This window comes from Cynocephalus volans, chromosome 4 (genome assembly GCF_027409185.1).
Source record: "Cynocephalus volans isolate mCynVol1 chromosome 4, mCynVol1.pri, whole genome shotgun sequence".
NCBI classification, from domain to species: domain Eukaryota; kingdom Metazoa; phylum Chordata; class Mammalia; order Dermoptera; family Cynocephalidae; genus Cynocephalus; species Cynocephalus volans.
Window position 1 is genome coordinate 117,028,080 of NC_084463.1, and position 23,509 is coordinate 117,051,588.

At 36.3% G+C, this 23,509-nt stretch overlaps 1 protein-coding gene across 3 annotated transcripts in view; it reads right to left on the reverse strand.

Annotated features, from left to right (window-relative positions):
* PIK3C2A (phosphatidylinositol-4-phosphate 3-kinase catalytic subunit type 2 alpha) overlaps positions 1-23,509 on the reverse strand; it is a 106,261-nt gene that overhangs the window by 31,241 nt on the left and 51,511 nt on the right. For all 3 annotated transcript variants that reach the window (XM_063092715.1, XM_063092714.1, XM_063092713.1), the window contains exons 9-17: positions 13,868-14,011; positions 12,547-12,595; positions 12,256-12,466; positions 10,195-10,317; positions 8,937-9,104; positions 4,374-4,485; positions 1,826-1,971; positions 804-992; positions 89-182 (exon numbers count right to left, since the gene is read on the reverse strand). In XM_063092715.1, coding sequence (XP_062948785.1) covers positions 89-182; positions 804-992; positions 1,826-1,971; positions 4,374-4,485; positions 8,937-9,104; positions 10,195-10,317; positions 12,256-12,466; positions 12,547-12,595; positions 13,868-14,011 — 1,236 coding nt within the window. The remainder of the gene's footprint in view (positions 1-88; positions 183-803; positions 993-1,825; positions 1,972-4,373; positions 4,486-8,936; positions 9,105-10,194; positions 10,318-12,255; positions 12,467-12,546; positions 12,596-13,867; positions 14,012-23,509) is intronic.

Below are 23,509 nucleotides of genomic sequence, written 5' to 3' on the forward strand. Positions count from 1 at the left end.
GATCCCTTAGCAAGTTCCCTACTTATAAAAACTGGGGGGGGGGGGGGGGGGAGGTGTGAGGAGGGAGGTAACCTAGTAAAAAACTCACTTGCACAAACTGTGGAAGAAGATCTGTAAGCTCATCATCACTAATGGCCTCGATCCAGGTCACAGCCAGGGATCTCACTTCCTGATCAGCAAATCTAGAAGAATCCCACAAAATCAAGATTTGACAACAATTTCTTTCTAGCAAAGCTGTACTTTCTGAAAATGCAATCTCAATCTGTTCCTGACAAAGAATACTCAAATAGCTCTTTATTCAAAAGCAATGTATTACGTCTTTTTTTTAGGAAAATAATTTTACTGAGCTACACAGATTCAATTTAGGGATTATTTAGAAATCTTAAATTTATAAAAATTAATTTTGGCCCACATCATAAGATATATATTATTCCAAATTTACAACGTAACCCTTTGGAGATTAGGTTTAAATGACATGAAGTGCTTTTTTGATATTCTCAATGCAAAAGATTGTTTGTATAAAAAGCATACACACGTTTATATTATACTGAATTGCTGTCATGTTAAAAAAAAAGGGGGATGGCCAATTAGCTCAGTTGGTTAGAGTGTGATACTGCTAATATCAAGATCCACAGTTCAATCCCTGTCTGGCCAGCAGCAAAAAAAAGTGGGGGGTGGGGGGAGTGCTCCTATGTATAGTCTTTTCAGATAGTAAAAACTGTAGTGCACAACTCCTACAACAAGATACATTGCTGGAAAAATTGACAATAATAAAATAGAACAAGTAAATATATTTGACTTACTTTGAATCGAGAAGCTCCAATGCAGTCAGAGGGTACAGTGGAGGCCACTGGTGAAGCAATGAGTAAGTTTTAGCAAGATTAACCCATTTCCAACTTGGGGCACTTGCTAGTATTTTAGGAAGACAATTCGGATGTTTCAGGCAATAATAGCGTTTATCCCACAAAAAGGCTTTATCTTCTTTAGAAAGTCTGCATACATAATAGAATTGAATTACTTCTCAGTGATACATAATGGCATAGTTATAATCTCAATGATTAAAATACAGAAAAGAAATTTATTCATTTGGGACAGTCGCTTCATGGTAGAATCATTAATACTAATTTAAAATAGAAAACTGCAAGGTATAGCAAACCTAACTTGGGGATGAAAAGAAATCATTCTGTCTGGGTAAAAGAACTTTAGTTATGAAAATAAAGGATAATTCAGTATAATAAAAATTTATTAAGCTCTAACCAGATGCCAGGCACCAGAAATCAAAGTCGAAAAAGCATTATCCTACCCTAAGAGATAGCAAGGATTTCATCCATTTCATACAAGTAAAATCGAATGCCATGTGAAAAACAAACGGTTCTATAAAATTTTAGAAGATGATTATACAGTTCAATTGAGGAATATTCAAAATGAAAAGGTTCTATTCAGATGTTTAAAAGCCATCATATTTCTATTCCAAAGAATTGCCTGTTCATACTGTCTCCTTTATTACTGAGCTGGTCTTTATCTTAATCATGTGAAAAGGTTCTTTATAGATTAAGGAAATCAATCTATTAATATTTATTGTAAATATAGCTCCCAGTCTGTTGTTTGCTTTTTGCTAAAGTAAAAAGTTTGACTTGTGCAAATTTCTAAACTTTCATGCAGTCATACAGTCTTTTCATATAATAAAAAAAATGTTAAATAGAAAACTTTCTATACCAAGAGAGCTGCTAAATCATGAACTAAATCAGGGCATTTAATATAAGCCTTTAACTTGAGCTTTACATTGTAGGAGATAACCAGGCAAAACAGAATAAATGGAACTTACCCAAGTGATGAGTCTCTGTGAAGAATATCAAGAAGTTTCCCTTTTATATCATTCTCCAGTGTTTCTAAGTTGTGTTGCTGTATAATACTTCTGTCAACTTGAGGAGTTGTATAAATAATATCAAATGTAGGAGAAGGAAAATCAACCTTAAAAATTTAACAGAAGATGATCAAATTATAGTTCACATATCTGCAACATTAACTTCTTTGTCTTTAAGAAAACTGATTTTTCTTAGCAATCAGGATAGATTTAGATTGAATATTAAATTAGTCCTTTCGTTGAAAGTGATTACCATTGTTAGTAATTCTGAATAGCAAATATATCTGGGATATTTCCTTGGGATGGGTACAGTACATGTTTACTATTACTTCTCAGAAACAGGAAATGACTGCCCAGAAGCAGGCAAGCAACAGAGCATGCCTAAGGTCCTCGGTGGAACCAACGGCAGCCCCTTCCACCCAGAAGTAGGCAGGAAGCAGAGTATACCCAGGGTCCTAGGCAGAAGCTGAGGGGAGTCCCCTCCACCCAGAAGCAGACAAGCAGCAGAGCACCAACGTGGGAGCCAAGGGCAGCCCCCTCTGCCTGGAAGCAGGCAAGCAGCACAGCATGCGTACGGTCCTAAGCAGGAGCTAAGGGCAGCATCCCCTGCCTGGAAGCAGGCAAGGAGCACACCCAAAACATCACTGCCATGTGGGTGGCCCACCACAGCCACTGCCACAACCACGCCTGCTGCAAAAGCAGCTCAATGCCACAGCAATACCCACAGCTACTGTGCAGGAAGCCAGTTGGACACTTGACCGCACTGACTCAAGGAGAATCATCAGCAGATAATGGAAAAAGAAGAGGACGTTCTCATTCCTCACAGCCCACTCCAGAGTAACAGAAGCAACTGCTCTACCAGATGACCAGACATGAACATAGAAATACTAGAAATACAAAAACACCAGAAAATAAGACACTACCACAAGGATATAGTAATTCTCAAATACCAGACACTACAGAGCAGGAAACCCTTGAAATGACTGAAAAGAAATTCCAAGCAACAATCTTAAAGAAACTTGTTGAGATATGAGAAGACTCAGCTAGACAATATAATGAAACAAGAAAAAAAAAAAAAAAATCCAGGATATGAAGGAGGAAATTTACAAAGAGTTTAACACCTTAAAAAAGAATGTAGCAGAACTCATAGAACTGAAAGATTCACTCAATGAAGTAAAAAACACAACCAAGAGCTTAAACAGCAGGCTAGAACAAGCAGAAGAGAGAATTTCTGATCCTGAAGACTGCCTTTTCGAAACAACCCAGGTGGACAAAAAAAAGGAAAAAAGAATTTTAAAAAATGAAGAAAATCTAAGAGAGCTGGTAGACAACCTTAAGTGCGCAAACATTCAAGTCATGGGTGTTCCAGAAGGGGAGGAAAAAGGAAAAGGCATTGAAAACCTATTCAATGAAATAATAACAGAAAACTTCCCAGGTTTAGGGAGAGACACGGACCTTCAGATTCAGAAGGCTCAAAGATCCCCAGACAGATTCGACCTAAAAAGATCTTCTGCAAGACACATTATGGTCAAACTAGCAAAGCTCAAAGACAAAGAGAGAAATCTTAAAAGCAGCAAGAGAAAAGTGTCAAGTCACCTATAAGGGAGTGCCTACCATATTAACAGCAGACTTCTCAAAAGAAATTCTACAAGCCAGAAGAAAATGGGATGATATACTTAAAATACTAAAAGAAAACAACTGCCCGCCAAGAATACTATACCCAGCAGGGCTACACTTCAGAAATGAGGGAGAAATAGTGTATTTTCCAGACAGACAAAAACTGCGGGAGTTCGCCACCACATGATCAGCCCTTCAAGAATTCCTCAAGGAAGTCCTGCATCAAGAATCTGAAAGATGATAATCACTCATCTTACTAGCTATAATTCTGTTCAAACTTTGTTTTTCATAATTCCGTCTTGGTAGGTGACGTGTTTCTAGGAATTTATTCATTTATATGATCTAATTTATTGATCAAAAATTATTCATAGTACTCTTATAACCCTTTTGATTTCTGTAAATTTGGTTGTAATGACCACTTTCATTTTTGATTTTAGCTATTTGAGTCTTCTCTCTTTTTTCTTAGTCCATCTAGGTAAAGGTTTGTCAATTTTGTGGATCTCGTCAAAGTACCAACTTTTGGTTCCATTGATTTTCTCTATTTTTTTTCTATTTTCTTTCTATTTCTTTTATCTGTGCCCTAATTTTATTATTTCCTTCCTTTGCTAGGTCTGAGCTTAGTTTGCTCTTCATTTTCTAGTTTCTTAAGGTGCAAAAGTGATTGTTGATTTGAGATTTTTTTCATTAGTGTAAGTATCTACATTAAATAAATTTCCCTTTAAGCAAAAAAGAAAAGAAATCAGAAATGGCTTATTGACTTTTAAATTGAAGAGAGATCCTGAGAGTGAAACAAGATCAATTAGGCATCCTTAGTAACATCCAAATCATGGTGCATACACATATTTTTTATTAAGAAACTTAAACATCTCCATATGTCAAGAAGTACCATTACCTGTAGCACTATTCTTTCCATGACATATCCTTTTGTGGGGACTGTTCCAGGAATAGAATTTGTATGTGATGAAGTCCAAAGATAGAGAAGTTTAGTTCCACATGTTAAAAACCTTCATGAACGTAAAAAGAATACTGTAATTTTCATTTTAAAAATTAATTCAAAACTCACAACGCATGTAATGAATCTGAAATGTTAATATTTCATCCACTAAATAAAAAGAATATCATCATCTTTAAGAACATATCAGAAGGAGTCACTCTCCATATTGGGCTGAGACTTTAGGTAAATGTACTGAAGTGTGGGGTGGGATCAAAGAGAGGAAGACTGGAAGAATGTATCTTGGGAAGAATGGTGATGAGGACAGAACTCAAGAAGGATAACACTGAGAGTCACCCATCCTACAATAACTTCTATAAATAGGAAGGTGAAGGACAGTCTTTGAAGATTTTCTACAAAGGAATACATCTCAAGGTGGTGGTTTGGATTACAAAACCAATTCCTGACTTTTATCATCTGAACAAAAACATGTGGCCAAAAAAACTACTTTGCATTAAAGCACCAATCATTTGAGATGAGAAATTATATCTGTGCCCTGGACCAGGGGTCAGGAAATCTTTTCTGTAAAGGGCCAGACAGTAAATATTTTGAGCTTTGTGGGCCATACAGTCTCTGTTGCAAAGACTCAACTCTGCTACTGTAGAGCCAAGTAGCATGAACAATACATAAATGAATGTGCATGCTATATTCTAACAAATTATATTTACAGAAACAGGCAATGGGTTCAAGTATGCTGACCCCTACCAATTTATGGCCTACTTCAATTAAAACATTTATTCAAAGATATATCAATATCTTTACACAGAAGAAATTTCTGAAGAATAATACAGGATATATAAAAGCAGAAAACCATAAACTTTGTCAAATCTTTCTCCATTTTATTTAAACAGCAAATACCCTTTCCAAAACTAGGCTCTAGTCTTAATAACGGCCTTTGAATCTTTGATATGTTATAATCTATCATTTCTTCATCCCCAACTAGATTGTTTTAAGGCAAATCCCAGTCATATTATTTTACCTATAAATACTGTTATATATCTCTAAGCAATAAACACTTTTTCCTTTTAAAATAAGGATAACACCATCATCCCTCCTAAAATAATTAACAATAATAACTTAAGATTTTAAAATAGTCAGTATTCAAATTTCCCTGATTGTCTAATAAATTATTTTTCATAGTTTTGTTCAAAACAGGATCCAAATAAGGTCAAGCACTTGAATTTGGTTGATAGGTCTTTCCAAGCATTTTTTAACTCAGGTTCAGCAAACTCCAGCCTGCCACCTGGTTTTCTAAGTAAATTTTTATTAGACACAGCCATGCTCATTCATTTACGTATTATCTATGATTGCTTTTGAATTTGCTTTATCATTTGCGACAGTCTAAATGGCCTATAAAAACCTAAACGATGGGACCTTAGTGTTACCAACTCCATACTCTAACCACCTGAGCCAACCAGCCAGCGCAAGATTCATCAATTTATTCAGGTACTATTCAGTTTGAACTGATATAAAGTTCCAGAAAAGCTAATCACTTAGGGGTTTTAACAAGGCATGGATGATCACTGCTTAGATCCATGGTTCTCAATCAAAAGTAATTTTGCTCTCTGTAGACATTTCACATGTATGGAGACATTTTTGGTTGTCAACTGAGGGATACTACTGGCATCTAGTGGGTAGAAGTGAGGGATGCCGCTAAACATCCTACAATGCACAGAACAGCCTCCCGCAACAAAGAATCACCTAGCCCCAAATGCCAATAGTACTGATGTGATGAAACCCTCTCATAAATCTATTATTTCAGTAGGGGTTGCAAAACTGTGATATTCTTTTTTTTTTTTTTTTGCTATTGATTAGAATTTTATTTTTTTTTTTATTTTTTTATTTTTTAACTTTTATTTTGTCGATATACATTGTGGTTGATTATTGTTGCCCCTTACCAAAACCTCCCTCCCTCCTCCCTCTCCTCCCTCCCACCCAACAATGTCCTTTCTGTTTGCTTGTCGTATCAACTTCAAGTAATTGTGGTTGTTATATCTTGCGTGTGTGTGTGTGTGTGTGTGTGTGTGTGTGTGTGTGTGTGAATTTATATATTAATTTTTAGCTCCCACCAATAAGTGAGAACATGTGGTAGTTCTCTTTCTGTGCCTGACTCGTTTCATTAAACAGAAATTTTTTAAAGAATTTCAAGACCAGGATTACTGATCACTGTACCACAGTATGTTAAAACTGAACTAGATCATTAACACTTTGTTTTTCTATCTGTAATAATGGAAACTCATCACCCCTCCTAATTTCTGAGTATTTCTTGAATATGAAGTCCTAATATTACCTAAGTCAACTGCACTACTTGGCAAAGTATCAAGCTTAATACCATCTATTCACTATTTTAACAGCAGAGTGTTGTATGCAAATTATTTAAATATCTAACAGAACTCAACTGTTCTTCAACTTATAGATTCCTGAATTATAAAACAATGTTATGTCATTCATCTAAAAAAACCATTTATTACTAGACAACAAGAGTGACAAAAAGTGATGGTTCTCTACTTAAGCAAAGACCCTTGGTGTTTTCAAGAGTGGGAAGGTTAGGGGCCAGCCTGTGGCTCACCTGGGAGAGTGTGGTGCTGATAACACCAAGGCCACGGGTTCAGATCCCTATATAAAGATGGCTGGTTAGCTCACCTGGGAGAGCGTGGTGCTGACAACACAAAGTCAAGGGTTAAGATCCCCTTACCGGTCATCTTTTTTAAAAAAAAAAAAGAGCAAGAAGGTTTTCAGAAGTGACTTATTTATAAAAAACTAATGATAATGATGAGATTAGATTTCATTTTCTCATTTCTGTCAAAGACAGTTGAGAACACACTTATTCTCTTTCATCGGGCCAATGATATCAGTATATTCTATTTTAGAGTAAGTATGGATTATATTTACCAAAAGGTTCTAAATGCACCCCATTAAAAGTAATTCCTTCAACTGCTTTTCTCTAGCCCGTGATGGTCCAGAATTATGTCAGGTGACAAATAAAATTTGAACCCACAAAAAGGCAGAGAATTAAAAAATCTTATACTACTTCCTCAAATATGGGAAAGTGATTAAAAGAAAGAAAAATATTAAAAACATATAAATAAATGCTATATTTAAGTACATGTGAGAAGAGTATTTCAAGAACAAAATCTGTAAAGTCAATGTTTTGAACATCATGATTTCAAAAAACGATTACTAAATGGCTTGTATGCCATTTAGGAAGAAAAAGGAAGTAGAACTAGATTAGCACAATTTTAAAAATTCTTAATATTTAATTGTTTTATCTTAGGTTAAATAGATCTATTATTGAGTTCTCAAACTGTCCCAGGGAACACGTTTTCAAAGATATATTCTAGAAAAGCAAAAAAGTGCCACAGTATCAAATAAGTTTAAAAATGTCAACACAAGATAATAATTAAGTACACTGTTTTTGAACCCAGACTGCCTGGTTTAAATCCCAATTCTACCTCTTATTAGCTAAATGCCCTGGGGCACTTAGCCTCTATACTTTGATTTCTCCCTCTTTAAAAGGGGATAATAACAATACATATTTCACAGAGCTGTTATGAAGAATATAAGGATATGTATACAGCACTCAGACAGATACATAGCACATAGTAAGTGCTATGTGTTTGTTATTACAGTAAATGTATTGTTCTAAAATATAGTTAAATAGGCTTCTTGATTACAGAAATTTATAGTTGCTTTAATATGCTAATGTGCATTATCAATTTCCAGAATGTTCCCATGTACTGTACGTCACATATCCTGAACTTATTCAATTGTGTTTTTTCTCCCTTAGGAAGGCCCTTGATCATCTCATAGAATAGATTATTATCTAGAACATAATTAAAATGTTTAGCTAAAAGGCTAGATGGATTACACTATCCCAATAGCTATTAATAGACACAAAGCTCAAAAGGAATTCCTTTATCCCTAAGGATAAGAGAAAGAATCCCTCAACAGGTTTTTTTGCACACATGTGGGGCCTTTGCAGATTAAACACCAGGGACCTGTAGCAGTAAGGGATAGTCAGGTAAAAAGTCAGATAAAAAAGAATTAAGTCAGGTAAAAAGAATTAAGGAAGGAAATTATGTGCAGCTGTAGACTCTGAAACTGGAGGTGGGTAGGAAAGGAATGAGAAGAGAAAAAAATGGAGTTATTTTATTAACATCAAGGGAACTTGTAAGACCATGGTATTATGTCAGTAATAAGGTACTTTACATAAATGACAGTTAAGAGTCATTGGCTGCTGCTTTTCTCCTGTAGCAATGAGTGACAAACAATCCTCTGCCTACCCACACAGATATGTTCAGACTGGCTTCCTCTGATCTGTCTCTAAACCTCCTTTTATCACATTGGAAAAACTGAGGCAGCTCATGAGCTCAAGTATGTCATTGTTCTCCACCCTGTCCTCCAGCCAATTCTGATATGCAGATGTGTCCACAGTAACTCACCATCACATTCAGTAATGCTTACCGTTTAAAGTCAAAAAGAGGTAAAGAAACTTTGCCCAAAGCTTCTGGCCCCTTTCTCTGCTTATTAGAATCAGGGGAACTTCCACTGCTCTGATTTAAAATTCCAAAAAGAGTAAGATGAAGAAGTGATTCTAACGGCAGCTGTGATATCTGGATGGGAAAAATGATTCTATGGGGGGGAAAATGTGTTAATAAAAAGAACAAATTAGATTGATTGTGAAGTTTAACCCTTTAAGACAACTAACAACTTTAGGTATTTTATTTGACTTATCAAATAATCTTTAATCCTGAGTAAACTTTAGCGAAGTAGCATGTTTGACTAACTTGTACTGTTAAAAATCTTAAATAAACAAATTTCATTAATAGCATAAAATTTCAAAATAGAACATTACTTTCTTTAAAAATTTATAAGCACCTTCACTTAAGACTTGCAGTGTCAATCTCCAGGCAAAATAATAGTAATCATTTTTACTTCCTTTAGGAAATGCTAGATGAATGTTTATGAGTATTTCTGTTTTGGGATGTAAGTATGCACATATATGCACAAATAGACATACGCTCGTATATGTTTACCAACAGTGGTCACTCTGAGATACTAAGTTTGAAAACACGGTGATGTTTGTTTACCCTAAATGCATTTTTGTATTATTTGATTGTTTTCACAGACACGTATTATATTTGTAACTTAAAAAATAATAAAAGAAAGGCAGAAAACCATTTAATAAATGTGGAACAAATAGTGAAAAGTTCGGCAACTGCTTACCTGCCTAAATAATGAAAAGTTTCCCTTATTTTAAAAACAATTATTTAAAAAATATTAACAGTACAAAATATCATCTTAAAGAAGGACTTAAGATAACTTTTTTTTATCTGTTAATCAAGAGCCAGAATCCTTGTATAGTGTTACAGAATAAATACTAAAGTAAGCAATGTTATAAAACACCATCTTTCTAGAATTATATGTAAATTTATGTCTTCAACTTAAACTGTAGGAAGAATTAACAGCATGTTTTTGCTTTTTTAATTTATATTTAATTTTTTTAATTTAATAAGATGTACGGTTAAAAAAGACTTCAAATATTTTAACGATAATTTCAGTCTGTTCTATAGAATCATATTTAGATGAGTCCTAAGATACCAGTAAGAACTTAATACATTTCAGTGGAAATGGTAATAAAAATTAAAGCTAGGATGCATACATTTTAAAAAGTAAAGAACAGGGCACACTAAAAGAATAAAAAGCCAGAAATTTCACTTACAGTTCATCCCATTTAATAAGATAGAAGAAATTCTTATAAGTGCCAACCTTCTTTGATTGAATAGGTTTAAAAAGATCCTTTCCATTGTGAGAAAGGGAACATATCAAGTAGTATTTTTCATAACTGAGAAAAGAAAGGGTTTAATTTGATTTATGTCTTGATAATACAAATTAGCTAACTAATACAAATACATCAGCAATTCTTCCCACAAAGTGACTAATATCTGAAATAATTTGGTCACCATTCATTTGAATTTTTAGAAATCCATCTGAAATTTAATCACTGCAAACTACTAAACTAGGGAAGAGGTATATAGCAAAGGGGGTACAGAGGGAAACATATGTCTGGAGGTACCAGACTAAAGGGGCACCATATTAACTGTAGCTGGAAAATTTATTTCAATTTTGTGCTCTGTTAGTTACTAGCTTTAAATTTTAGTTAAATGACACTGAGTAATGTATTTATTCATTTCTAGGTAAATTCTAGGAATAAAAAGTACATAACCTTCCCTAGGTGCCACTTTTCTTTGCTAAGCTATTAAAACAGAGTTTGCTAAGCATATCCATAAGACATGGGCCTGACTTGTGTTGAGTCAATCTTTCTAGTTTATTGGGAGTCTTCCATCCATGGGGACGGATGCTGTTGTATTCTCTCACTAGACAGTAGTGATTTGGCCCCTAATTGCCACAAGTACAGAGCTGGTTAGATACAGTAAGGCAGGAGTCTTGGGTTCAATAAAATTGTATTCTACTCATATTCTAACTTACTGTTAGGCTTACATGTTAACCACTTCATCTATATAGAAAATCTATTTTTCACTCAAAATATATTTCAAATCTAATCTCAGTGGGTCACAAAAATACCACCATTTGATTACTTTTCTCAACTTCATCCCATTTGCCCCTATTTACTTCATCATTTTATTAGATTTCTTTCCATTTTAATTATCACTATTTTCTGTATTGTCTTCTACTGGGTATTTGTTCTCCTCATTAGTGTCCCTAAGTGTGAGAGAGAGAGAGAGAGAGAGAGAGAAAGAGAGAGAGTGTGTGTGTGTGTGTGTGTGTGTGTGAGAGAGAGAGAGAGAGAGAGAGTGTGTGTGTGTGTGAGAGAGAGAGAGTGTGTGTGTGTGTGTGTGTGTGTGTGTGTGTGTGTGTGTACAAACGCATGTGCGTATGTATGTAGAAGATGCAGAGAGTATTATCCCTGTAACTATTTAAAAGAACGTAATACCTTCAAGCACCAGCAGTAGCCACTTAAATGCAAGGTCCAGGAAGACAGAGGTTTTTTGTTGCCTTGTTTATTGCTGAATCCCTAGTACTAAGAACACTGCCCATACATGGTGCTCAGTAAATATTTATTGAATGAATTAAAATACCACTTTTATGTCATTATATTATTACTATTTTTTTTAATCTAAAGCTCAAGTTAAGCAGAATTTATGTTTGGTATCTCTTTGTTAGGCTTTACCTTATTTTATAGCATTAAGCTATTATGAAACTATTTCACTAAAAATATTCATTTCAGGCCTTTTAGTTTATATTAGTCATTTCCAAATAAATTAAAAATGGCAAACATTTACTAAAAGTCTTGTCATCACTGACAAAATAAAAATCAAAAAGGAAAAGCTGATATTAAACATTCAATAAAAGAAATATGCTCTTGTAGCTTCAAAGTTTAGCAATCAGTAAATTGTAAACTACTAAAAAAGAAAAAAAAAAAAAGTCCTGAAATCTAGTCCCATTACACTGTTTCAAATTACCCTGGTTCTAAAGGAAAGGCAGTCTTAAAAAGGGCAGTTTTAAATTGATTAATTTACTAACATTTGCTCTAATAAGTCTCAACATATATTTTCCTGCCCTTTTTGCATGTGGTAGGAGTTATATTTTTCAGTGGAATAGCTTCAAACGTCTCCGCAATTTTTTTGAAAACCACAAAGCTGTCTGGTGATTCTTGTATCATCCATTTAAACACCAAGATGACAGTGGTCATTGACATTTTACAAGATTAGAATAGCTTCTTGGTAAACCTGTGTACATTTTCTTTTAAACAGTGACTTACTTTGATACCCAGTTACTCGAAATTCCATGTGCAGCAAAAATAGTAAACTGGAGCTGTTCTGCTGTAGTCCAGGCTTCCTTGACGTTCCTGCTACTTTGGGCACAGTCTGCAGGACTCCTACCAGAATTTGCATGGAGTCTGAGAAGATCATAAATTGCCACAGTTAATTGGTCCATGCTGACGTGAACAGGATTTTCAGCATTCGGTGAGCCTAGATTTAAAGAAAATGTTAATATAATTCTCTGAAAAAGCAAAGATTATTGCTAAAATTTAAAGAATTTAAAGACATACCCCCAGCTGAATTCTTGCTAGTGTCTCCTCCTCCAGACAGTGAAGTCTCCTGCACATATACACAAATTAGTCTGAAAACTGCCCATGATGTATATAAAATGTTTAACTTTATCTTCAATACCTTTAATTAAAAGCTATATCAAAGAAACCCTTCCCAGGGGGAAATTTCCAAAAGTGTCTTCAGAATTAATAAGACAATAAATAATGAACAAAGAAAGGGAAAATCCCAAACCAACTAAATAGATGATTTTTAGTATCAAGAAAATCAGAATAACTGAACAATACTGCTAAATATAGAAACAAAATCTGCCTTGTTAAACCAATTAAGTAATTAATATTAATTTGAAACCCGGAAGTGATAAGTACACTAATATAGTATTTTATCCTTAAAGACAAGAATCTAATACTCATCTATGACCATTTGGTGGCTCAAAAAAGCTCTTATAATTATTTAAATTAAGCTCCCCTACCACCTACTCTCTGCTCCTTTATCCGGTAAATGAATAAAATGAATAGAAGCCTCAGACAACCTTAGGACCATGGTAGTTAATCACCTCCAAGTAATTTCATATATAATTTTTAATTTCTAAAAAGAAGCACATAATAAGAAAGAAGAAAAAAGAAATCCAAATCTGTGTGCCACATAGATAGGATCTCTGTGAGAATGAATGGACTATCTCCTAGCTATAGGGATACTCCATCGACGTAACTTTTTCTTTTAAATTTACAGTGGCTTATTAAATCTACCTTTTCTTTCGTCCTTCCAATCAAAGATATAAACATCCCTATGAACAGAATTAATTAAATTCCCATGGAAATACTATGAGGAAGAGACTTATTAAAAGCAACTGTATGACATAAAAGAGGGCTCTTAAAATGGCTGCTTCTGAGGCTTTTTGGTCTTTTCAACAGGGAGGGGATATGGTCCAAAGTAGAACTTCCCCCAGTGGCAATCATGAACGTTTCCATCCAGAGGGAGAAGTGACAGCTATTACCCTCCAGATCCTCTAAGCTCAGTATGTATTTTTAAACACCCAACCACCTCATGTATGCCATAGGTCCTCCTCTACACATGGAGGGTTCACAGTTTGGCATCCAACTATTATTCAATGTCAGCTCTCACAAAGCTCTTCCAAGGCAGCCCATCTTTTTACCAAGGAATACCCCCAACCTAATCAATTACTGAACCAAAAGTAAAAGCCAAAGTTAAAATGATAATATTTTGTCCAGCAGAGGGCAAAAATCTCCCAGTTTAAGTGATAGATGCTCACTTAAGTACATATTTGTATGTAATAAAATGCTAGTTACTAAAAATACTCACATCAGCGCTTTTACTCCTTGGAAGATTAACTGCTCTCTTTAGCTTCTTTACTGATTCTGTAATGGCAAGAGTCTCTACACCATCTAAAGCACTACAGATTTTTCTTACAGCTTTAATTACTTGATCTACCGTTCGGTGCTGGTTCTTTAAAAATAAAAAGTAAAATAAACATATGTAAAATATAAAGGTCCAATTTCAAAGATGAAGTCAGAAATTAGATATTTTAGATGTGCCTAAGAACAGATATCCTCTACTGTTTTGCAATGAAAAGAAAAGAAACAAGATAGATTTTCAACGATATAGTTTACTTTGAAGTAGAAAAAAGGTAAACTTGGTTAATTTTCATTTTGTCAGACACAATTATTCATATACAAATACCATTAATTTTACATAATCTTTATTTATATCTCTAATTATACATAATCTTTATACATAATTTTACATAATTTTTATAATCAGAAGCAAAAGCAATAAATTACTAACAAATTACTGAATTATTTCTAAAAACTAGAGTTATCTTTTTTATTCTCATTTGGGAATAATTTCCACATTGAAAATGACTCTTCTCTCCCTCCTGCAGAAATCAAAAAACAAGTTCTTCAGAGGTTGGTCATATAACAACACTGGGCAACAGTTATTAGAAGTGTCAACTTTTAAGCATCATTTATGTCTGTACCACCATCACTTTAAAAGTTTGATAAAAAAAAATACCTCCTCGTGGACAATTCTTCTGTATCATTCCATCAGTTGATTTCACTATGATCCACAAGTATACATGTACAAATACATCGTAAAATTACTTACCTGATGAGAATGATTTAAAAATCCTTCCTTACTCTTAATGAGAAGTACATATCTCATTAAGAAAACACTCTTATATAATGAATTAATTCATAAAACATTTACGCCAAACTTTGATTGCCAAGTACTGTTAGAATGGGCTGAAACTCAATAGTATAGCATCCCTTAAAAATTTAAATTTTTCCACCCTTGAGTGCTAGCTACCATAAACCAAATGTTCCCATTCACCTTCAAGCTTAAATGAAACCATCTCATTTTCTCAAACATCTAATTGCCCTGCAGTGCTAAGGGCCTGAAGGTCTTGTTTTCTAGCTCCCCATTTTTTTTTTACTTGACCTATATTTCTTCCTTTTTCTCTTCCTTCATGCAAAAACCTTTCCAGTTTTGAGGCTCGTGGTATACTCCTATACTACTCTCCATCATTCTTTATGTGCCAGTTGTCTATTTATTGTTTATCAGTTCCAAATCTGCCCTTCTTTTGCTCTACTTTGTGATACTAGAGCTAGACCTTATGAACATTTCTCTCTGCCAGCTGGCACATTAGGTTTTGTTAATAGAGGACACTCCAAGACAACAGCAGCAAGAAGACATTTCCCATGTGGGTTCCAGTCCTCCATTTTTTCGTTTTATACAGTGTGGGAGCCCAGTGGTCCTCAAAGACCAGCTCTAGCTGCACCCTTAGTCCATGATCTACCTATCTAAAAGCTCTGGATAAAGTTCTTTAGCAAGTTTCTTTGCCATAGGCATCCTATGTGTTCCAATTATAGCCATACCCTCTTCAAAGGGGCTCAATTTCAGCCTAGGGTTTGGAAAGAGGCTTTACCATAAGTCCTTTGAGTTCCTCCAATGCCCATTTTTCTTCACCCTAGAGGTGAGAGATGTTTTTTTTTTTTTTTTTTTTTTTTTTTTGCATCTGCTATTTCTGGATCCTTTAGAGCAGGGTTGGCAAACTTTTTCTTTAAAAGGCCTATTAGTAAATATTTTAGGCTTTATGGGTCACAATATCTTTTGCAATTCAACTCTGCCATTAAGGCATAAAAATAGACAAAGATAATACATAAGCAAATGATTATGGTTGTGGTCCAGTAAAATTTTATTTACAAAAACAGCAGCAGGCCAGATTTGATGTGTAAGCCACGGTATGCCAACTGCTGCCTGAGTCCTCTTTACCCCTTTAGGAGTAACCATCTTTTACTAATTAATGATTCTTTAAATTTCCCTACTTAAATAACTAATACAGTTTCTGTCTACTGACTGGCCCACAAATGACATAACTTCCTATAACATGTGGTCATTTCCCCCACTACATACCATATTTTTGCTCTGAATATTTATCTTTCCACCCTACATCCTATAGTAAAAGCCTCCATTACATACATGTCCCTGTGGAAAATTCATAGTATCTTCAACCTCAAAACTGTACCCTATCAGAACCTTAGCTACAATATCATTCTCTCATCATAACCTCCTTTGCTTCCAGCCCTCACACCCTCTTTCTGACCAAACTGTTCTTTGAGCTCAGAGACTTCTCTTCTCTGCTGCTTCTACCAGGAAGCTGAGCACTTCTAAGAAAATCTCAAAACCACACAGATTCAACAATCTTCTATTTCAGCAGGAACCTCTATGCCAGTTAACATTCCTTTTACCTGCCCTTGGTCAGCTCTCTTTCCCATTCCTCCTAGAATATTAAACAAAACCATTATTCCTTGCCTGAAAACTCCTGCTGCCACCCTAACTTGATTTTAGCAAAATGAATTAACATCTTATCTCTAGAACTAAAGGCCTGGAGCAATCAAAACTCCTGCAACTTCTTAACCTATCCCTAAAATCTACCCAAGAGAAATTAAAATACACATCAACCCAAAGTCTTATACATGAATGTTTATAGCAGCATAATTCATGATAACCAAAAACTATAAATTTAAGTCCAAAGTCCATCATTTGGTGAATGAACAAAATGCAGAATAGCCATACGATGGAATAAAAAAGGAACATACTACAACATGGATAAACATCAAAAACAGTATGGTGTGTGAAAGAAACCAGATGTAAAAACGTACATTGTGTATGATTCCATTTACATGAAATGTCCAGAAAAGGTAAATCTATAAGACAGGAACCAGATCAGTAGTTGTTTGGAGCTGGGGCTGGGGGTAGGGATCAACTGCAAATTAGTTCATGGAAACTTTTCAGAGTGATAAAAATGTTCTAAAACTAGATTGTGGTGATAATTGTACAACTCTATGCATTTGCTAAAGATCACTGAATTATATGCATACAATGGGTCAATTTTATGGTATATAAATTATATCTTGATAAAGCTGTAAAAAATAAAGGGTCACGGGTTTGGATCCCCATACTGGCCAGCTGCAAAAAGAACGGGGGAGAGGCTTAGTAAATATGATAGAGAATCACTATTTTAGGTGAGATGGTCAGTGAAGATGGTCCTGATGACATCCAACCACAGCCTTAATGGAGTGAAAGGGTAAGTCATGCATATATCTGGGGGAAGAGCATTAGAGGGAACAACAAGCACAACAGTCCCCAGTGGGGAGAATAATTGGCAGAAAATCAACCAGAAAAATGAAAAAGGAAAGTGTAAGAAGCCAGATCAGAGAGGCAGCATAGGTCAGACTGTGCAGGGCCTTGAAGCCACAATTAGGCCTTTGAAGTTTACTGAGTAAGATAGTAAACAGGATTTTGAGCAAAAGAGTGACATGAAATAAAATTTATAAACTCAAAAAAAAGTTATCTTTCAAAGAATCATCTTTTGCCTTTGATTTTTTATCTTATTTTACATTTGCTTTCTGCTCTTATTTTCACTTTTTAAATAAACTTTCTATTTTGGCATAATTTTAGATTTACAGAAAGTTACAAAAATAGTACAGAGTTCCCATTTAGCACTGAGGGAAACTGAGTTAAGCAACATCTTACATATAACCATGTTACATTTGTCAAAACTAAGTCATTAACACTGGTACATTACGCAGGTAAATAAACTCTAGCCTTTATTAAGATTTCACTGGTTTTTCCACTAACAACCTTTTGATTTTCCAGGATACTATGCTGCATTTAGTGACTTATTTTTAAAAGATAATTTTGGACAAGAGTATAAACTGGGAGACTAGTAAGGAACTACTGCAACTGGCCGGGGCTGCAGCTTTGATTGTGATGAAAAGTGGTTACATTCTGAATGTATTTTCAAGGTAGAGCTGTCAAGGATTGAAGGTGGAATGTGAAAGATCTTTTTCTTGGGAAGTCAAGGAAGACTCCAAGGTTTTAGCCTGAGCAAATGGAAGGACAAAGTTAACATTTATTAAGAAGGGGAAGTAATAAGGGAGGATGTATGGGGTAAGGGGTATATGGGATACCTCTGTACCTTCCTCTCAATTTTGGTCTGAACCCGAAAAGTGCTCTTAAAAAATAAAGCCTTTTTTAAAAGGGGGGGCGGGGAGAAGACTGATAGATGAACAGATATGAAGGGTAATATTTTAAAAAATCAGTTTCAAGCAACAGATATTTGAGTCTGGCGTTGAGGGAAAGGGTGAAGGTTGGAGATACAAATTTCAGAGTCATCAGCCTAGGGGTATAGAAAGATCACCTAGGATGTGAATAGAGAGAGAAGTGGTCCCAGAACTGAGCCCTGAAGGCATTCTAATGTTTAGTGGTCAGGAAGATAAAGAGATCACAAAAGAAGCCACAAGTGAGTGAGCTAGACCAGCCAATGGAAATAGGAGAACCAAGAAGGTGATATCCCAGAGGCCAACTAAGTGTTTCAAGAAGGGAGAAATGATCAACTGTATCAAAAACTATAGAAAGTTGATAAAAATAAAGACTAAGAACTGACTACTGAAGTCAGGATCATGGAAGTCCTTGATGACCTTAATAAGTACAGTTTCAGAGGAGTGCTAAGAATGAAAGCCTATATGGAGTGGGTCCATAAGAGAATCAGGAGAAAGGAAATGGAAGCAGCAAAAACAGATAACTTTCAGGTGTTTTGCTGTAAGGAGAATAGAGAAGTGTGATGGTTGCTGCAAGGGGATGTGGATTTTTTGTTTTATATTCAGACAGGTAACTCTTCTTCTCTACCTGCAATGATTTTCCTTGTGATCTCTTCCAGTCTTGTGGGTGCAAAATACCATTTACATTCTCTAGCCTGGACCTCTCACAGTGAATTCCAGATTCATGTCAACTGCCTACTCAGCATCTCTACTTGAATGAATAACAGTCATCTCAAACAAAATGTCCAAAATTGAGTTCCTGATCTTTCCCCCAAACCTGCTCTTCTCACAGTTTTCCACATTTCATTAAAAGGCAACCCCAAACTTCCAGTTGCTCAGGTAGAAAATCTTGGGAGTTACACTATGCTCCTCTCTCTTCTCAGGCTCCACATCCAATCTATGCATAAATCTACCTAGCATGAACTTCAAAATATTTCACAGAATTCAACCCCTTCTTACCACATTTACTCAACCACCCTGGTCTGAGCCATCATCATATCTCCTGTGGCTAGCAAAGTAAGATCTTCCTAACATTTATTTGTTTCCACTCTTGCCTCCCTCCCTCACTCTTATTACAGCTACAAGGGCCTACCAGACCCTGTCTATACCAGGCACACTCCCTTCTTAGGCCTTTGTACTTACTGTTCTTTCTTCCTGGAACACTCCTCCTCGAGATAACCCAACAGCTTCTCCTCTCCCTCCTCCTCCAGTTTTTTGCTCAAATTCATCTTCTCAGTGAGGCTTTTTATGACTACCTTATTCAAAAATACAATGCTTCTCTCCTCCTATATTTTTCTCTATAACACTTACCACATGATATAGCATTTATTTGCTAGTTTACTTTATTGTCTGTCTTCTCTGATCTAGAAACTCTCTGAGGGCAGGATTACAGTTTCTTTTATTCACTCCCATATCCTCAGTACCTACAACACTGCCTCACAATGAGGAGACACTCAGTAAATATTTATTGAATAAATGAATATGTTTATATGCAGATAAGAATGTACCAGTAGCTACAAATCTGGAAGTCATCCATGATATCATGATATATACGTATATATGTTTCAGTTCATGGTTCCTAGCTCATAAACTCCCAAAACCCTTGTTCTTTTGTTATAATGTTGGGGTTCAGGCCTAAGAATCAAACCTCAGAAAACAGTTTTTCTCTTGACCTTCTCCTACCCTCCTTTTACCTGCTTCCTTTTCTCCCCAAGGCAGGCCACAAAAATTAAAAATAAACTCTAACTTTTCCACTGCCTTTCTGTCTTGGAGCTGGCCATAAAGTAATTCTCTGAACTACCTTGTCTGATTGTAGTCATAAGACCAATATTTCAGAAGGGGTCCTGCCTGATACATGAAGTCTACATAAAAGGCACAAGAAAATAGGATACAGGGAGCTTCCGGACAGCTGAATTTGTGGAGGCTTGTAGAAAGGTGAACAAGAAGTCATCCACGTGCCAGAAGGTTGGTGCACTCCAACTCCACAGAAATGGAACCTCCTTTGCTCAGGACCCTTCCAGACCTCGCCCTATATATCTCTTCATCTGGCTGTTTATTTGTATCCTTTAAAATATCCTTTATAATAAACTGGTAAATGTGTATCCTTGAGTTTTAAATGAGCCTAAAGAAGGGTTGTGCGAACCCCAACTTGAATCCGGTCAGTCAGAAGTTCTGGAGGCCCAGGCTTGCAACTGGTGCCTGAAGTGGGCTGAGTCTTGCGGGACTAAGCCTTCAACCTGTGGGATCTGACACTATCTCCAAGTAGTTGGCATCAGAATTAAACTGGAGGACACCTACCACCTGGTGTCTGCAGCAGAACTAACTGCCTGCTTGGTGTGTGAAGAAAATCCCCCACACATTTGGTAACAGAAGTTTTCTGTATTGATTGTGGCGTCAGAACAGAGAAAAAACAACTTGTGTTTTTTCCCACTCGTTATCTTATACTCTTCTTTCCTCTTCTCTCACATTCCATCACCTACCAAAATCTTATCAATTTTATCTCCAAAATACTTTGTTTCTTTTTGTCTTCACCATTCTCATTATCTTCCACCTGGACTACTATTAAAACCTAAGTAGTCTCCCTAAAACCATTCCTGTCAGCCTTAAATCTAACCTGCACAGTATGGCCAGAGTGATTTGAGAGAACAGGACTAAATAAGTCACCCACTCCACTCTAATCCCCACCCTTGGCTAAAAAACACCCAAAATGGCTACAGCAGGGTTCAGCCAACCTTTTCTGTACAGGGCCAAACATAAATAGTTTAGGCTATTGCAGTACATAGGCTTTGTAGGTCTCTGTTCCAACTACTCAACTCTTGTGTTGGAGTACAAATGCAAATGACAATAAACAATATGTAAACAAATGGGGTATGGTTGTGTTCAAAAAGTTTACTTACAAAAACAAATTGTTCCCCTGACCTAGAGGATAAAGTAAAACTTCTTAACATGGAATATAAGATGGTAACATTATGTTTGGCTATATCCAATGTCAACTCCCAATCTTCATTTCACACTCTCTACTCTATTACAGAACTGTTTATACTGCCACATAAGTATCATACTTGTGTGCTTCTGTTTATACACCCTTCCCAACTTTCTTCCGGCTAACTCATACTGTTTAAGTGTTGGCTCGGGTAATATCCTTTCTAAGAGGACTTCCTTTAACCCTCAAATTGGGTAAGGTACCCTTCCTAGATCTCCCAAAGAACCCCAACGCATACCTCATACTAACTTTATTATACTATATATTTTGTTTAAATTTTGTTTAAATCCCTCACCATTAGTTATTAAGTTCCTGACAGGTGGGGACGAAGTCATTCATTTTCATAACTCCAGTATCTAGCACACAGTAAGTACCCAATAAATGCTTTTTGAATTGAACTGAAGGTTTCTCTTAGCAATAAACCTGATGTGAGAGTAAATCTGTTGACTCAATCATTATTAAGAATTTCTGTCAATAAGTTAGATAAAAAAAAGACATCAAACATTAACGTCAAGAATACAATTTTATTTATTTTTTCCTTAAGAAAAACAGCATTTTATCCAACAGAAGAGAAACACTGAAATGTGCAAAAATTAACCAGATGTGGGTGAGGAGCTGGACAGAAATTCCTACACCATCACAGCCAGCCAGACTTCATCCATTTCCACTTTAGCCTGGATTTTGGCATGGACTGAGTTCAGTTGTTTAGGTCTGATTTATGATGAGGCCACACAGAGAGCAGATCAAATCAAACCAACCATCTGGTCAATCTATCACTTGCAGATCCTAAGGGCAGGGCGTATCTCCTCTCATCTGGAACAAGATTACAACTGGAGATGGAGTTGATGACTTTTTTTTTTTTTTTTTTTTTTTTGGTGTCTTTTTCATGACCGGTACTCAGCCAGTGAGTGCACCGGCCATTCCTATGTAGGATCCGAACCCGCGGCGGGAGCGTTGCTGCGCTCCCAGCGCCGCACTCTCCCGAGTGCGCCACGGGCTCGGCCCCAGAGTTGATGACTCTTAATTTGTGAGATTTAGGCCTGTGCGCAAACTTCCCCCCTCCGCTTCAGAAAAGAATTCCTTCCAGGGTGATTCCCGAAGATGTTTGTCCATAGATACAGTATGTCCCTCTGCTGTAAATATCTGGTTCCAGATTTGTGTACTGGATTCTCCTCATCAAATAGCAGATACAAGTATCTGCAGGTCTCACTGAGAAAGAAGCTCTCCATCTGGTCCTCTGTGGACTTGTCAATGATGTGATGCAGTGTGGCATACTCACATTTGACTTTTGTATATTTCTCCAGACTGCAGAATATCCATTCCTACATGGAGGTAGAAGAGATTTTTGGTTGCCTGGTAGGGAAGATATCTGGATTCCACTAACTCTGGTCTCAGCCAGCAGAAGAGAACATCAGGGGCCTGTAGCTACCAGTTATACCTCTCGTTGAGGGTACCATATCATTTCCATATGGCATAGTAAAAGGCATGGAGGTAGATGGCATCTTCCACATCTCCTATGAGAACCTTCAGTCCAGGGAAGAAGGCCTGCAGAGAGTCAATCCAGGTGTTTATCAGCTGTTCACTGAACATGTTCACATTGATACAGAGTGCGGGGGGGTTTCCTCCTCCTTCATTACAGGCTTCCCGCCCTCTTCTTAAGTAGTTTTGAATACTCGGATATGCAGCATTAAACATTTCTAGGTCTTCTTTTTCTCCAAAGACAATGTAAAATTTCAAGAGATATTCATAGAAAGAGTCCAGCCCAGCACCTGAGCCACTCTGTTTTCCAACCCAATGGCCCACCTGAATGTTTACAACATTGCCTAATAATCCTGTATCATTGCTCTGTAGGTTCCAAAGGGCTTTCACTGCTCATCTAACCACCCTCTCAAATATGGAATCCCTCAGCTCAGAAACCCAAATTCCACCAGGAGGGAATTTGCTGTGCATGTCTCGTTATTGCTGTAAGGTAGAACTCCTGTCTTTATTACTCACCCAAGGATAGGGGATCCCTGTCTTGGTGTTTTCAAAGGCAGGGAGGAGACGCACAGCTAGATCATGAGCCATGTGCAACAATTCATTATCATAATCCTTAATTGTCATGTCACCAAAGGACTGCTTGGAGTCAGTTGTTATTCTGTGGGCAGAAAGGAGGCTTCCCAGGCCCTTATTGTAACCTTAAAGACTTAGATAGTGGACTCTCTGTCAAATGAAACTGTGGTGATCACTAACTGGATTGTTTTCTGGAACTTGGACGAATTTCCCTTTATTGCAAGTGTATCCAACACGTCAATGAGAGTCAACGAATAGTTTCCTAGTACATCACTGATGTTCAGATTTGAAGGGTCCCCACAGTCC